We start from the raw sequence: 16,541 nt of genomic DNA, 5'->3' as shown, positions 1-16,541 counted from the left end.
GATTCATGTTTTTACCCAAAGCAGGGTTTGTGCTCACCAGATGTGGGACTCTGAAACGAACCATGAGATCATGACCTGAGCCAAAGTCAGATGCCTAACAACTGAGGCACCCAGGCACCTGCAAGTAACTTATTTTAAATTTGAGGATGATGACTTCTGAAACTGTTAAAGTCTTACAAATGCAGAAATTTTGTTATTTTTGTTTTGCTTTTCCCTGTGAGAGTTCACGGACTCTCCCCAATCTTCTTAGACTTGGATACTGAAAAAGCCTAATCAGAGTTGGAAAAGAAATGGATATCAAAGAATTTTTCTTCCTCCCACTCTTCTGCTTTCAAAATCATGGAAATACTTCGTGAAAAATACTAATTAATATTCTAAAGATACTAAAAAGTTAATTAGAGCAAGGCTGAATGCCTCTCTGTGCTGTTAGATACACAAAGGGCCAAATGCTTCAGAGTAAGACCAATAGAACTCTTCACTCCATCTTCTTACCAAAAAGACAACCTTGAATTATCTGCTACTCAACTTTTATTAAAATATACAACATTCATGAAAGGTTTGAACATGAGTCTATCCAACCTCCAAGCATTTATCCAATTTCTAAGCAATTTCTCTGGATCAACCTGATAATAGAAAAGCTTACTTATAAGGCATTTTTGACCTCTTATAGCACTAGTTTCATTGAACAGTACTTTGTCAAAAGGGCCCCAGCTTGTTTATAAGAATCTGTGTGATACAAACTTGTATTGACAGCAGGAACAGTGCTGAGAAAACTGTCTGCCGGCATCTTTTAGAAGTCCCTATCCAAGTGCCAGAAAAAGCTTCACTTCTCCTGAGTAACTAATTTTATGTCTTATAACTTACTGAACATCTTTCCCCCTCTTTGGGAGAAGCTGACAGCTGATACAATTGTTCAGTGTAAGAACCTTGTAGAGGTTTATGACATGGATTTACATGTACTAACTTTTCCTTTCAACTTAATTATTCTCTATTTTCTCTTTGCCCTGCTTTTTAAAAAATCTACATAATTCTATTTGTGAGTATATGTGTATATCTGTAATATTTTTTGCTACAAATAAATACATGCCTAAATTATTCTTTTTCTATTTCTTTTTAAGGCTTATTTTGTTATTTAGTTTGCTTTAATTAGATGGGAAGCAAAAGGGAATCTGGGAAATAAAATGTAAGAACTTTAGATACTCAACAGCAGTACATCTTTTAAGTTTGTTAGTTAACAGACTAACTTAAACTCACTTATATGTGGAATCTAAAAAACAAAAAACTCATAGAAAAAGAGATCAGATTTGTGGTTACCAGAGGTGGGGAGCTGGGAGGAAGGGAGATGGAGGAATGTGGTTAAAAGGTGCAAACTTTCAGTTATGAGACAATCACTCTTCCTTTTCTTTTTATCTATATGAAATGATGGATGTTAACTAAACCTACTGTGGGTAATCACATTTCACAATATATGTAAGTCAAATCATCATGCTGTACACTTTAAACCTTATATGGTGATGTATGTCAATTATTTCTCAATAAAACTGGGGGAAAATGTATGTAAGATAATTTTTGTATCTCCATGTAAGTGTGAAGGATAATTTATATTTTACAGAGTTTTTCCACATATATTAAGGCTGGAAAACAGTAAGATTAAGTTAAGAGCAGAGGCTTGTTATATTCATCTATTAACACATTTTACATAGTAACCTCCAAATCCCAAGATGTTACCAATCTAGTAAATTACTTCCATTTAAAAAAATTCTTCAAATGGCGCCTGGGTGGCTCAGTCAGTTAAGCGGCCGACTTCAGCTCAGGTCACGATCTTGTGGTCCGTGAGTTCAAGCCCTGCGTCGGGCTCTGTGCTGACAGCTCAGAGCCTGCAGCCTGTTTCAGATTCTGTGTCTCCCTCTCTCTGACCCTCCCCCGTTCATGCTCTGTCTCTTTCTGTCTCAAAAATAAATAAACGTTAAAAAAGAATTTTTAAATAAAAATAAAAAAATTATTCAAGAAATGGTGGGAGATTTTAGTTGTTTCTAATGTCCCTTTGATTCAGCTGTACTAGGACCCTGACTCTGTTTCCTTCCACTAAATCCCATGGTAAGATTTTCCAATCCCATCCACACCCCTCATCTCTTCCTTTTTCAGTGTCAGTTCAGGTGATTTCATGGACTCCTTTCAACTTCAAACTAACACATCTCTATAAATGACTTTCAGATCTGTATCTTCAGTCTTAGATTTCCAGTTGCTTGTAAGTCCCCTTCTCCTATATCAGGTATTTGTCAAGGGTCCTGCCATTCCTCTGGTCATCCAAACTGAAAACATCAGAGCCCTAGGTGGCATGCCCTTGGCCCTGAGACCTCTCGGCATCCGATCTTACATATTTCCCTCATATTCATCTTGTTCTTTCCAATCTATCATGTACACCTGTTTTAGGGGGCAACTGAGAGCACAGATTCGACCCATGTTCTGCGTTCCAAGCCACAGACCCTGATGAGGGGTAGCATCAATCTAGAAGAAGGGGCACATAAGGGCATGATTTGCTCACTTAGCTCCATGCCCATCTTGGGGAGCTTTATCTAATGCACAAAGGTTCCATATATGGTAGCAGCAGAGACAATCTTATACAACTTTGGCAGATTATCCAATATAGATCTGTTAAAAAATGACAAGTTTTTTTTTTATGCTGATGAAGGTTCTAATTCAAACTCTACCACCTGATATGCAAGCTCCTTTATACTGACTTCAACCCATCTATTCTGAGTGCATACCACTCTCCTATATACGATCTAAATTCCAGCCATGACCCTTAAGTTGTCTGCAAAAACAGTTCTTGATTGTTGGGTGATTTTTCTTTTTAGTAGTTTAAAGATGATATTGCACTGTTTGTCCATTGCTTCTTGATAGGAAGTCTTCAATCATACTGTTGTGCCCCTGGCTGCTTCGAAATTTTCTCTATCTTTGGTTTTCAACAATTTGACTATGATGTTCCCGGGAATGATTTTCTTTGTACCTGCTAGGGGTTTGTTGAGGTTCTGGGATCTGTAAATTTACATCTTTTCTTAAATTTGGAAAAACTTCAGCCATTATTTCTCTAAAAAACTTTTCCACCCCATTCTCTCTTTTCCTTCTAGGACTCCATTGATATAGTTGATTTTTTATATAGTTTATGTCATGAGGTTTTGCTTTTTTTTCCCCTCAACACTTTTGTTTTTCAGATCATTGCATAATTTCTATTGACCTATCAGTTCACTGATTCTACTCTCTTCTACAGTTTGGTATGAAGTACAATAAACTTAAAAATTTTTAGATCTAGAATTCTCAACTTTTAGTTTTAGAATTTCCTTTTTTTTTTTTTTAGTTTCAATTTCTTTGCTAAGATTTCCTATTTGTTTATTCATTATCAGTATATTTTCCCTTATATCCTTGACTGTAGATATAAAAAAAAAACAAAAAAACAAACCACTTTAAAATCCTTCCCTCTAATTCCAACATCTGTATCCTCTCAGGGTCAGTTTCTGTTGATTATCATTTCTCTTTTAAAATGGATCAGATTTTCCTGTGTCTGCACACAGCTAGCAGTTTTGGATTGGACTCTAGATAAGGTAAATGATATGTTGTTAGAGACTTGGAATTCTTTTTATTCTACCAAAGTATATTGATTTTCTATTGTTGCTATTTCAGCAGGTAATTAACTTGGCTAGTCCCAAACTCCAAACTCTGTCTCCTCTGTGATGAGCAGCAGCTGAAGTCTCTGTTCAGTATTTTTAGTGTTAGCTGTGCATGTGCAGTTCACAGATCAGCCCAAGATTTGGGCAGTCTCTGTGAAGAACTCTGGGCTCTTCCTCTGTGGTTCTCTCTGTTCCATCATTTCTTTTCTTATTTTCCAGCTCTCTTCTCATTCCTCAAGCCAGGAATATTTCAAGTTTCTACTGAGTTTTAGATGTTCCATATGAAAACAACTGTGATCTCTTCTCTGGCAAAAAACCAAAACAAAACAAAACAAAAACCTACAAAAATAAGAAACTCTGGTACCAGTGTCTTTCCTTTCTTCCAAGTGGTGCCTGAGCTTTCTCCCTGCTTTTGGTTGTCCAATAGTGCCTCCCAGACAGTTCTTTCTTAGATTTTGTCCAGAGTTACAGCTCTGATCTAAAGGTGGGTTAGTCAAATAGGTGCTACTCTGTCATTAACGGAAGTAGAACCCTCCTGAATCTTCAATTCTCTGAACATACTCTGCCATTTCCTACTTCCGTATTTTTCATAAAAACACAAAACCTCAGAGGAGGAAGAGATCAAAGGTTGCCCCCATGATGCCCTATTCTTAGGAACAACCAAACAGCTACCCTCACACTCTCTCCTCTCCATACCAGCAGAATCTTCAACCCTCCAGCCTTTAAGGCCTAGTTCCTCTTTAATTACCCACAACTTTCTGCTCACACTGATCCAATAGTACTAATTATAATCTGCCTCACACTCCAGTGATCTATGTACTGATCATATTTTCTCTTCTAAATTAAAGTTGTATGAGTGTACAGACTAACTCTTATTCACCTTAGTACCCCCTATAGCACCTAGAACTATGCCAACCTTCCATTAAGTACTCAGGAAATATCTGTTGAATGATTAGAAAGTACCATAAAATATAAAAAGGGTAGGGCTCTGTTACCTTGCATAAAAGGTAACAAACAATTACCTAGCATGTTGGTTTATTTATCCAAGTTTTCCTTCTTGAAAGAAGGGCATTTCCAAGGGGAGATACTATTTGCTGACCCACTAGAACATGCTGGTAAGTTACAACCTTTCCTAGAGTGTACTGCCTCATTAATCCTATTACTTTATGTACCATGGTCCTGCTCAATCTAAAATGACTTCTTGTGGATCATGGTAAGAAGTCTAAATTTCTCTGCCTGGTCTTTATGGTGGATCTGTCTGAAATTTTCATTCTTATTCCTCTTTTCTAACATGTACTCTACTCTCATTAGGAAAGTATCTTCTGTTCCTCCTGAAACATTCAGTGCTTGGCTTCCGATTATGGTGAAATACCTTCACTTTGCTCATCTCAATTCTACTCACCTATCAAGGTCAAGATCAATTTCCTCCTTAAGTCTCATGTCTCCTCAGAGTCTTCCCAATCCTTACTATCCTTACTTTTAACTCCTGATGTACTCATAACATGTACTAATGAGCACAACTCCTCAAAATAGACTTGCTACAGCTCAAAAGAATGAAAGAAATTAGTTGTATCATTTTACAAATGAGATACTTGGACCCAGAGATGTTAAGTGACTTGCCCAAGGCCACTCAGCTACATAGTATCTGGGTAAGTACTGGAATTCCTACCTCTTGATTCCGTTGGGCCTCTTTCCACTCTACAACACTGTCTGGCATTTGTTCATGTTATTTCCTTTACTAAATTGTAAACTTCTTATACTTCTTTTATACTCCTCATAACACAGTGTTATACCAATATGGAAGTACTTAAGAAATAGTTGCTGGCCACTGAATCAATGTAACAATCTTTGGAAGGGGGGAATCTTACACAACATATATTTCTTCGTTAACAATAAAAAGATAAAAGAGCTAAGTAATGTTTCATCCTAAAATACATAGAAATCTTACAGTTTTTTGATACTATAACTCATTTCTAGGTTTTTCTCAAAATCTTTGGCCTTAGTATCTTCAGGTTACTTTAAGAAACAAAAATAGTATATTCTAACAATTCTCAAAATTTTTTCTATAAAATACACTTCAAAGTCATAATATATCTATTGGAATATATTTTACTAAATATTCTAATTAGCAATGTACTAAGTAATTACTAATTCTGAGTCAACTGATCTAATCCAGAGGAAAGGTACTATGGAGAATATCAAGTCATGTATTTTATGGTGGGAAATAGAAAAACTTAAAAATTAAAAATCACGGAATTACTTTATATATAAAACTTCTGTTAAAAAATAATAATAATAAAAAAGAGCCAGTTGGTAGGTAAGCATTAAAAAAGCCACAGTGTTAAAACTTTTAAAATTCAAACAAGTACCTATACAGTGTAGGGCGCCTGGGTGGCTTAGTGGGTTAAGCGTTCAGCTTCAGCTCAGGTTATGATCTCATGGTTTGTGAGTTAGAAACCCACATCAGGCTCCGTGCTGATGGCTCAGAGCCTGGAACCTGCTTCAGATTCTGTGTCTCCCTCTCTCTCTCTCTCTCTTTCTGTCCCATCCCAGCTTGTGGTCTGTCTCTGTCTCTCAAAAGTGAATCAATGTTAGAAAAAAATTAAAAATAAAGTACCTATAAAGTGTTTTACAGTCTTATTAATTGGTTGACCTATATTTCCTATATTTACCAATCTTTTCATTATACAGATCTTATGTTTAGAGAACTATTTCTGTTATTATTCCTGTTTTGCAGGTAGAGAAATTGAGGCACTGAGATGCTGAGTTACCGTCCCAAGATCACAAAGCTAGTAGGTGGCAGAACCAGGACTTGAACTCTTTGGTAGTTTGCGAATTCAATTCTGTAGTTTAGAGTTGTGATACTCCAAGTCAGATCATTCAGTTTACTTTTATTTACTTATTTATTATTTATTATTTATTTTTGAGAGAGTGAGAGAGCAATCACACGAGCACGGGAAGAGAAGTAGAAGAGGGAGAAAGAATATCTTAAGCAGGCTCTGCACGCAGAGCCCAACGTGGGCCTCGATCTCATGAACTGTGAGATCATGACCTGAGCCGAAATGAAGAGTCAGATGCTTAACTGACTGAGCCATGCAGATGCCCCAGGTCATTTACTTTAAAATAATAATAATATAAAAAATTCTAATCTTAAAAAGCTAGTGACTTTAATTTTTAAAATTTTATTTCATACTTTTTAATCCTTGAGCAGGTAAATGACACATTCCTCTCAAAGACCAAAGCAAATATTGAATTAAATTAGCTTGTCATACTTTCTTACAAAAGTGATCTTAAAGGGAACATGAGGAGTTGTGTCTAATACTAAATCTCCTCCTCAAAATAATTGTACTCTTAAGACAGATAACATATTGAAGGTATACAGCACATTCATCCTTCCCTTGAGACACTCTGGGAATCCCTAGGTGTTTTCTCCCCATTATAGGGACCATGCACATTTCCACAGCAAATGAAAGCAAGCTTTCTCCCTCAGAGAAGCTTCAGGCAGCTGAGCCTAAGTAGTCAATGGGTTACAGACTTTAAAGTTTGGGGCTGTATGCTACATCACCTAAAGAGCTATGCTTGCCCTAGTTTGGGAACAGAAGGCGAGCAGGACTGTCCAGCCTCACAATGAGCCCTGTAACAGAAAACTTGTCATATGGAGAGAGTAGGAAGGTGTTCTCTCAACCCAGTTTTTCTTCATTCCTTCTGATTCTTCTTTACCCATCATGGAAATGGCCACATTCAAGTGGCTATAGTTTTTAAATTTCTAATCCAGCCCTCCTTTATGGGCATTTCTCTAAGGGTCTTTTTTCTTTTTCCCTTTAAAACAGCAAAATACAACAATCATAACTTGTAACCCAACAGATAGTTATTTCCTTGGAAGATACAAATCACCATCTACAATTAGTAAAAACTGATCCTTCAGTTCAATCTCCAAACTTGCTTTATCTTGAAAAATGCAAATAATGCTTATAAAATGTCATTTTAGCTTAGTTAACAAAATATGGATTAGAACAGCACCTATAAACTATATTCCTAGAATAAGCAGTGAACAAATTACTATTCATTTTCAGCATAACTTTCTTGATAAAGTTTTAGGATGCTAAAATAGTACATCCTGCACTTCACAATTTGGTTGTTCAACTACACAGAAAATATTTTTACAAAAATATTTAAGGATTTCATCAGTTTTTTTAAAAGCCTCATTTCTCTCTTTTTTTTTAGTTTATTTATTTACTTTGAGAGAAAGAGAGCATGCACAAATGGGGGAGGAACAGAGAGAGAATCCAAAACAGACTCGGGACTCAAACTCACAAACCAAGAGATCATGATCTGAGCCAAAGTCCAAGCATCAGACGCTTAACCAATTGAGCCACCCAGGCACCCCTCAAAATCCTCTTTTAATTCATAAATATTTCAATTATTTTCTTTTAAAGCTCTTATGGTGTCATTATCCTTCTTTTTTTTTTTTTTTTTCTTTATCAAGTTGACCAATCTTCATTTGCGTGGACAGGCTTGCTTTTTGTCTACATTGTTAGGGTGTTTACTACCTCAGACAAGCAGTGACTTAGTGGCAAAAGACTTAGACGTGATGGGTGGGGCATGGTTCTAGTATAAGCTGTGAGAGATGTTTGAGGAAAGGCTACATTTCTTTAAGTTTTTAAAAATATTTATTTATTTTTGAGAGAGAGAGAGAGAGACAGAGAGTGTGAGTGGGAGAGGAGCAGAGAGAGGGAGACACAGAATGTGAAGGCTTCAGGCTCCGAGCTGTCAGCACAGAGCCTGACATGGGGTTCAAACTCACAAACTGTGAGATCATGACCTGAGCCAAAGTCAGACACTTAACTGACTGAGCCACCCTGGCACCCCAGGATGGGCTACATTTTTAAGTGGTCAGTTCATTTGTGACTATTTTCTTGTTATGATAATTCTGCATTTCTTTGCAACCATATAACTATGGCAATTCAGATACTGAATACTTGCATAAAGAGGACTCTCGAAATCATTCAGTTTCAGATGTAACCTAAAATTCTTAATTAAGTATAATCTTCTGAGTCAGGCTAAATAGTTCAGTAAACAAAAACCATTCAGTAAATATAAAAACACATCCAACCCCAAGTGAAAAAGCAGGCATGTGTTATATCTGGGACAGTCCCAGCTTTTGATGGCCTGGTCTTCTGGGAGGCTCTTAAAGCTTGAGACTTACCCAATTACCACACCTGATACCACCATGAAAGAAAACCTTTGGCAAGGAATGAAGGGGTTGATAGTCAGTAATGATTATTTTTGAGCCATGGCCCCTTCGAAGAAAAAATAATATTATAGACTTATACATTAGGTAGCAGTTTGTCTATTAGTGCCATCATAGATTAAAAAAAGGTTTTGACTATAAGCCATAAGTAAAACTAAAGAGGCCCAGATCATTCCCCCCTTCCCACACCTCTCTCCCCTTCCCTGCTCCAAGCACATTTCCTCACATCTGCAATCCTGCAGGTTAACATCTAGCTTCTTGGTATCTTCAGGATTCTTTCTTTGCAAATCTACAATTCAATATGGTCATGTTCAGAAAAGCAAACCCAATTAGGAGAGCCTATAGCACTTGGATAATAATAAGGCAAACACTGCCATGTGTCATTCTAAATACTTTATATGCATTAACTCATTTAATATTTATAATAGGTAGGCACTATTATTGTCCCCATTTTATAGGTAGAAAAACTGAGGCACCAATGTGTTAAATTACTTTCCCAAGATCAGATAGTTAGCAAGCGGCTTGAACTCTTTGGTAGTTTGGGAATCAGACTCTGTGCTCTTAATCACCACACTCTATCCAAAAATGTTCTGGACAGGTTACATCAAATCTTCAATTCTGGTTCTATCATGAAGTACAGTCAGATACTTTGTGAGTTCCCACATCTGAGCTAACCTTTGAGCCTTTTATGGAGCATGAAGCTGGCTGTAGAACAGACATCCTCCAGTGTGAGAGCCCCCTCCCTGATGAGAACCTTAGTACAGAATTGTCCAACTCATGTGGCTTGGCATATCCACACGATCTGGTAGCTGTGCTACTGACCCTTGGGTACTCCTGAAAGCCATAAAGGATCTACACCTCCAGACTAGGGACCTCAAGGCTTAGGCAGCCTCATTTCTTTACTCTTTAATAAGAATCTTACCATTTCTCTCTCCCTGTCATGATATGAAGAAGGTTGGGAAGCCCTGTTTCAGGGAACTGTAGAAGGATAAAGGAGAATATATTTGGGTGGTCTTTGTTCCCAGTCACTCCCCCCACATCAGAGCTACAGTAAGGGAAAGTGAGCAGATTCATCTCTATGGACATGACATGAGCTTTCAGGTTTCCTTTCCTTCCCTTGATACAGTTACTTGGCTCAAATGGAGAGCAAAGCAGAAGTCAGAAATACTGTTACTTAAGTCAGTCGCTCTCACAGTGCAGTTCTAAGATCTCTAGGGGTCCCTGAGACCCTTTCAGAGGTCCTTTGAGGCCAAAACTTGCAGTAATAATACTAGGACACTATTTACTTTTTTCACTGTGCTGACGTTTTCAGTAATGGTGCAAAAGCAATGGTGGGTAAAACTTCTGGCACTTAAGCATGAATCAAAGCAGTGGCACCAAATCATATTGTGTTCTTCACTGCCCATGTACTCACAGTAAAAAAAAAAAAAAATCCAGTTCCACTTCAGATGTCCTTGAAGAAGCAGTAAAAAGGATTTTTAAAATCTGAACCCTTGAGAACACATCTTTTTAGTATTCTTTGTGGTGAAGGAAGTACACATAAAACACTTCCACTATACACCAAACATATCTTGAGGAAAAGCACTTGTGCAGTTGTTTGAGTTGCTAGCTGAACTAGCCACTTTTATCATGGAACATAATTTTTATTTGAAAGAATGAGTTACAGGCAAACTATGGTTATTCACACTGAAACATTATTACAATGTTTCACAGACATTTTCTTGAAAATGAACAAGACAGACTGTCACTTCAAGGAAAACAACTAAAAGTAATTTGTTGTCAGTGATCAAATTGAGCAAAAAACTGAAAATTGGAATTTTGGAAAGCTTGTTGTTTCCACCATGAACTTGATAGCTTCCCAATTCTCAAACATGTTTTTTTTTTCTGATGAGACTGATGGTTATATTAATGAATATAATGCTTTGATATTGTATAATTAAATGTGCCAACATTTGAAAGATCTATATAACTCAATCAATATTTTCCAGTAATCAGTGCATTCTCTTACAAAGTCATGCATGACAAAAGATCCATTTAAAGTTCAAGAAGGATAATAGAATGCCAAAAATACACTGATACTGCTTCAGATACTATATTGTAACTAACATTTTAAAATCTCCTTGTCAAGTTTTTTTAAAAAAAATTTAAATAGGCTTTTTTTTAGAATAGTTTTAGGCTTACAGAAAATTGAAAAGATAGTACAGAGAGCTTTCATGTACTCCCAAACTCAGTTTTCCCTATAATTATTATTATTATTAGTAGTAGTATATTTATTTTAGAGAGAGAGAATGTAAGCAGGGAAGAGGGGCAGAGGTAGAGAGAAAGAATCTTAAGTAGCCTCCACACTTAGCATGGAGCTGGTTGTGGAGATTGATCCCACGACTCTGGGATCATGACTTGTGCTGAAATCAAGAGCTGGATGCTCAACCAACTGAGCCACCCAGGCTCCCCCAGTTTCCCCTATTATTAACATCTTACATTAGTATGGCACATTTGTTACAATTAATGAACCAATGGGGCTCTTGGGATTCTCTCTTCCTTGCTCTCTACTCCTCCCCTGCTCACATTCTCTCTCTCCCTCTCTCTCCCTCTCTCTCTCTCTCTCTCTCTCTCTCTCAAAATAAATAAATTAAAAAAAAATAAAGTTCATATTTTGTTCAGATTTCCTTACTTTTTACCTAAGGTCCTTTTTCTGTCCCAGGATCCCACCTAAGATACCATATTAGCTTTTAGTCATCATGGCTTTTAGGCTCCCCTCTGCTGTGACAGTTTCTCATACTTTCCTTATTTTTGATGATCTTGACAATTTTGGGGAGCACTGGCAAGTTATTCTGTAGAATGTCCCTCAACTGGAATTTGTTTGATGTTTTTCTCATGATTAGGCTGGAATTATGGTAATGGGAGAACAACCACAGAGGTCATGTGCTATTTTCATCATATCATATCAAGGGTATAAACTATCAACATGAATTATTGCTGTTGATGTTAACCTTGATCACATTTGTCTGAAGTGGTGTTTGTCAGGTTTCTCCCCTATAAAGTTACCCTTTCCCCCAATCCTTTTCATACTGTGCTCTGTGGAAGGAAGTTCTTGTTGAATTTTCATGTAGCATCAAAAAAGAGTATCCATGGGGCAGCTGGGTGGCTCAGTTGGTTAAGCATCCAACTTTTGATTTTGCCTCAGGTCATGATCTCACGGTTTGTGGGCTCTGCATTGATGGTGCAGAGTATGCTTGGGATTCTCTCTCTTCCTCTCTCTCTATGCCCCTCCCCCATGCTCTCTCGCAAAAAAATAAAAATAAACTTATAAAAAAAAGGGTATCCACAATTATCTGATATGGCTATTAAAATATTTTTCCCGGGGTGCCTGGGTGGCTCAGTTGGTTAAGCGTCCAACTTCGGCTCAGGTCATGATCTCACGGTTTGTGAGTTCGAACCCCGCGTCGGGCTCTGTGCTGATAGCTCAGAGCCTGGAGCCTGCTTCCGATTCTGTGTCTCCTCCTCTCTCTGCCCCTCCCACGCTCATGCTCTGTCTCTCTCTGTCTCTCAATAATAAATAAACATTAAAAAAAATTTTAATATTTGTCCCATTTCCAACTACATATCTCTGTAAGACCAAATTTTCTTACATACTTAAACCAAAATATCACAAAAGATTGAATGTAGAAGTAGATACGCAGTTGTCCTTATCTTCTATTAAGCCAGACATTAAAGAGCTTTGCAAAAAAATATGTCATTCTTCTTACTAAATTATTCTCACTTTATAAAATGTTATTTTTCATACAAATGTTACTTGTGCTAATTTGATGGGTTGAATATAATGGTTTTTATCATTGTTATTTTAAATAAGTTATAAATATTGTAAAATTTTCTGTTTTAATTTCTAATACATAGAGCAAATATTGAGGGATAACCCATATAAACAAAAGCTCTTTGGGTCTCTCAATAATTTTTAAGAGTGTAAACGGTTCCTGAAACCAAATAGTTTGAGAAACACTTGCTTTAGGGTTAAACTTTTGTGGACCAAAAATGAAAGAACCCTGTTCAAAGAAAGTGAGCCAAAACTGAATTCTAAAGGCTTAATGAGTAAACTGACTATACCTAAATTTTCCTTATTGAAAAATGTAATTTTTACACCTGCAGAAAATTGTTTCCTCAACTGATAACTGTGCTCACAAGTAACTATTTGCAAGAGTAGTTAGTTATTTGTGTCTTAAAAATAATGACAGGTAGCCAGGTGTGTTTGTAAAGTCTAAGCAGAAAAATATATCAGTTGATGCATATGCATGGGTGTACACATGTTCACTGTCAACTTCTTGTTTATTAGTTTCCTTTTTTGGTTTTCAGTGTTCAAGGAATGGAGATCCATCAGATACATGTTTTGGCCTTCATCTGTCTATTAATCTTGATTATGGCACATTAGTTCATATATAGTTAGCCTTATAACTGTACCTAACAGTATCTCTTGGGGAGTTGTTAAAAAACATTTCGCTTTTCTATTTTATGCTTTATTTCATTTCATGTATTCCAAGCGAAACCACTGGTTGGGAACTACTTCTGGTTTGTGTCCTACGGTTGGTACACTCTGACTAAATACTAAAGGATGAATAGCTTTTATCTCTACTATTTGGCCAAGAGTCAAGGCTGATGGTGTCTGGATGCCAACAGCAGTGATTAGCATCAGGGAATAAGGGCATTAATCACCAGAGCCGAGACAGCCCAGGAATCTCCCTGGCCCTTTACCTTCCCAGCAGCAAAATCATTCCTGCAGCATTGCTGATTTACGTGTGCTGTTTCTCAAATATGCTGACTTCTGGCAATACCATGTCCAAATAAGGCAGGAGCCAGCCTGGCTAAAGCACAGGGGACAGGTAGGGCAGAAGTGAGATTACAAAGAGCTTAGTAGAGAGTGGGTCAGATTCTTGTAGGAAGGGTGCAAATCCAATGTCAAAAATTATCCCTAACTCTTTTTGTCCTCTCTCTGCTTCCTCACATTCTTCATCAACCCTTAAGTTAAAGAGTCATAGTCCTGGTGTCGAAAGGCATCTTGAAAATCATCTTCTGGTCCTTCAGCTGCCTTGCAATGCCAATTTATGGGATGCAGTTGAATGTGTGATAAGGAATTTAGGACATAAGCAGTTACATGTAAAATTTCAACACACATGCATAGACCTAGTTTGTTTCACATGGGCCCTCAGAATTCTAAGAAAAGGGTGGGATAAAATCTCGTGATTGACTCATACCATAACTTGATTTAAAAAGGTAAGATGTATACTAGTAACTTTCTACCTGAATTTATTTAATTGTTCTGAAATTTTGTAAATAAAGGAAAAAGAATTCTCTGCAACACCTTCTTCCCCACCACCTCCACAGAGAAACTATGAAGATCTGAGTCCCTGAATAGTGGGCTTTTCCTGGTACTAAGTGTCTCCTGAAATAATGATCACATAAAAAAATATAGGTAAATACTCAGTATCTGCTCCAGGAGACCATCTTCCCCCAAAATGGAACAGGTCTGTCCTTCTTCTCTCCTCCCTAGGTGTCCTTCTATGGAAGAAAGATGAGCCTCATCTTTTGAATACATAAGATTTTTCTCAAGTTTATTTCTCTGGCAAAGTAAGTAAAACTTAAATGAAAGCATTCATAGAATTTTGTCTAGAGATAAAATTCAACCTTGATGAAACGATCCCGTAGAGGTGTGAAGGATCCATATTACCCAGAACGACTTTCACTACCAGGGGTGACCTCATCACCCTGTCAGAGGATGTGACTAGCTCTTAAACCTTACTGAAGTGCTTTATTTCTGTAATAACAATTGCAGATTAGATTCATCTCTGACTTAAAAATTACAAAATTACACTGGCTAAAAGTAATTAAGTCATTAGCTTGTAAGAAAAGTACTCATAAAATGGTGGGCAACTATAATTAAAGATTTTCTTCTTCCCACTCGCTGAAAAATTCTTTTTTGAGTTGCCTAAAACTTAAGATAAGTCGGAGACTATTTACATGACAACTGAGGAATTATGCTTAAAGTTATGTATAATTTGGATTCTTCTCAAGATTTACAGTCAATAAATACATTGACTATCCATTGAGTAGTGACAATTCTAGAGCTTCTAAAAGACAGAATTCATATCTATAATGAAGTTACAATCCAGGTCTTTCTCACTGATATGAATATGTGTGTATATATACATTTTTTTCTCTGTTGAGTATATTATTATATAATATAGATGGCACAGTTAGAGAAATTCACTTTCTCTGACCCTCACCCAAATAGGTAAGTCGTGGCAATAACAGGTGGGCAATGGGACTGAGGGACAGAAATTCTTCTGTCCTACTTCCTTGGATCATGGTGGTATTACTTCATCTTCCTTGTTCCACATACTAATCTCACTTCAATTTAGAAAAAAAAACACCTAATTCTCTTATGTTTGACTTTTACAGAACATTCCTAAAAGTGATTTTTGTTTTGCTTCCAGCAACAGTTGATAGTTCTCTCTGTATTTCTAATTTTGCTTTAGCATCCCTCTAAGTACAAATTTTGAGCCAATATCTATAAAAGGGACATGGCATATACAGATGAGTATTTCCCTTAATGAGACTTTTAAATCAGTTCCGACTCTGTGAATGGTATTTTAAAATCTGAAACAGGCAGAGAGGAAAATATGAAGTATTTTAACATGTGAAAAGGCCAATGAGTCTGGACGTGTCTGGATACTTACTCTCTCACACAGCTCTTCAAATGTGCAGTCGGCAACAGTTCCACAGGCTTTATTCAGCCGCAGCTCTCTGCCTTGCACTTTTAGAATCCTTGGTCTAGTTACTATGGGAACATGAACAAAGACTCAATCTTGTCTGGATAATTACTATAAAATTCATCTCTTACAGATAGGAAATGCATAGCTTGATGAATAATAGCACATGATTCAACACATAAATTAGACAAAATGCTGATACAATGACTGCCACTTGAGCGTGGCATCAACCCATATACAGCAATGGAACTTATTAATTGGTCAGTGGAGATTGGGCATTGTGTTCTAAATGTATTCTCTTTCAAGAGAAATTAACTTACGTACAATCATTTTGTTTCTGAGCCAGCTCATCAAACAACTTATCCATGACAGCCTCCACATCAGCTTCACTTGTGCTACAGTGAAAAGAATAATAGAATATGAAATTAATAACACTTGAAGCCAACATCAAACAGCTGCCTGAGCCTGCTTAGCTTTTTGCCCATAAAGAAAGAGAACAGGATGTTATGCTCTAAATACAAACATTAGATTTAGAATACACTTAAAAGCAGAGAATATTAACTCTCAGGTAGATGATTCTGCCTTATTTGCATACACTGAAAGACTTCTGTGCTTCTGGCTGTTTCCAGTAATGAGACGATACAGGCAGAGTAAATCCATTAATACTATGTGTACACAATGAGAAGAAAGGCTTCTGGCTCTCTCTTGCATGCAAAACAAGAGCAAATAGACAAGGCAGTCAAGCATCCAGCAAAGTATCCTTTGAAATCTCTACTGAGAGGGTACATGTGAAATTAAATATTGAAGCTGCTTAAAAAAAAAAAAAAATCAAGTCAAGCCACTGGCTGAGAGGATCAAACATCC

The 16,541-nt window shown here is 36.9% G+C and overlaps 1 protein-coding gene across 3 annotated transcripts in view; it reads right to left on the bottom strand.

Moving 5' to 3' along the window:
- AFG1L (AFG1 like ATPase) overlaps positions 1–16,541 on the bottom strand; it is a 196,818-nt gene that overhangs the window by 19,157 nt on the left and 161,120 nt on the right. For all 3 annotated transcript variants that reach the window (XM_060616322.3, XM_078447191.2, XM_060616323.3), the window contains 2 exons: positions 16,002–16,072; positions 15,645–15,745 (listed from right to left, as the gene is read on the bottom strand). In XM_060616322.3, the coding sequence (XP_060472305.3) occupies positions 15,645–15,745; positions 16,002–16,072 (172 nt within the window). The remainder of the gene's footprint in view (positions 1–15,644; positions 15,746–16,001; positions 16,073–16,541) is intronic.

This window comes from Panthera onca, chromosome B2, assembly GCF_046562875.1.
Source record: "Panthera onca isolate mPanOnc1 chromosome B2, mPanOnc1 haplotype 2, whole genome shotgun sequence".
Classification (NCBI taxonomy): Eukaryota; Metazoa; Chordata; class Mammalia; order Carnivora; family Felidae; genus Panthera; species Panthera onca.
Note: the sequence above shows the minus strand (reverse complement) of the source record. Positions and strands in the feature narration are given on the sequence as shown.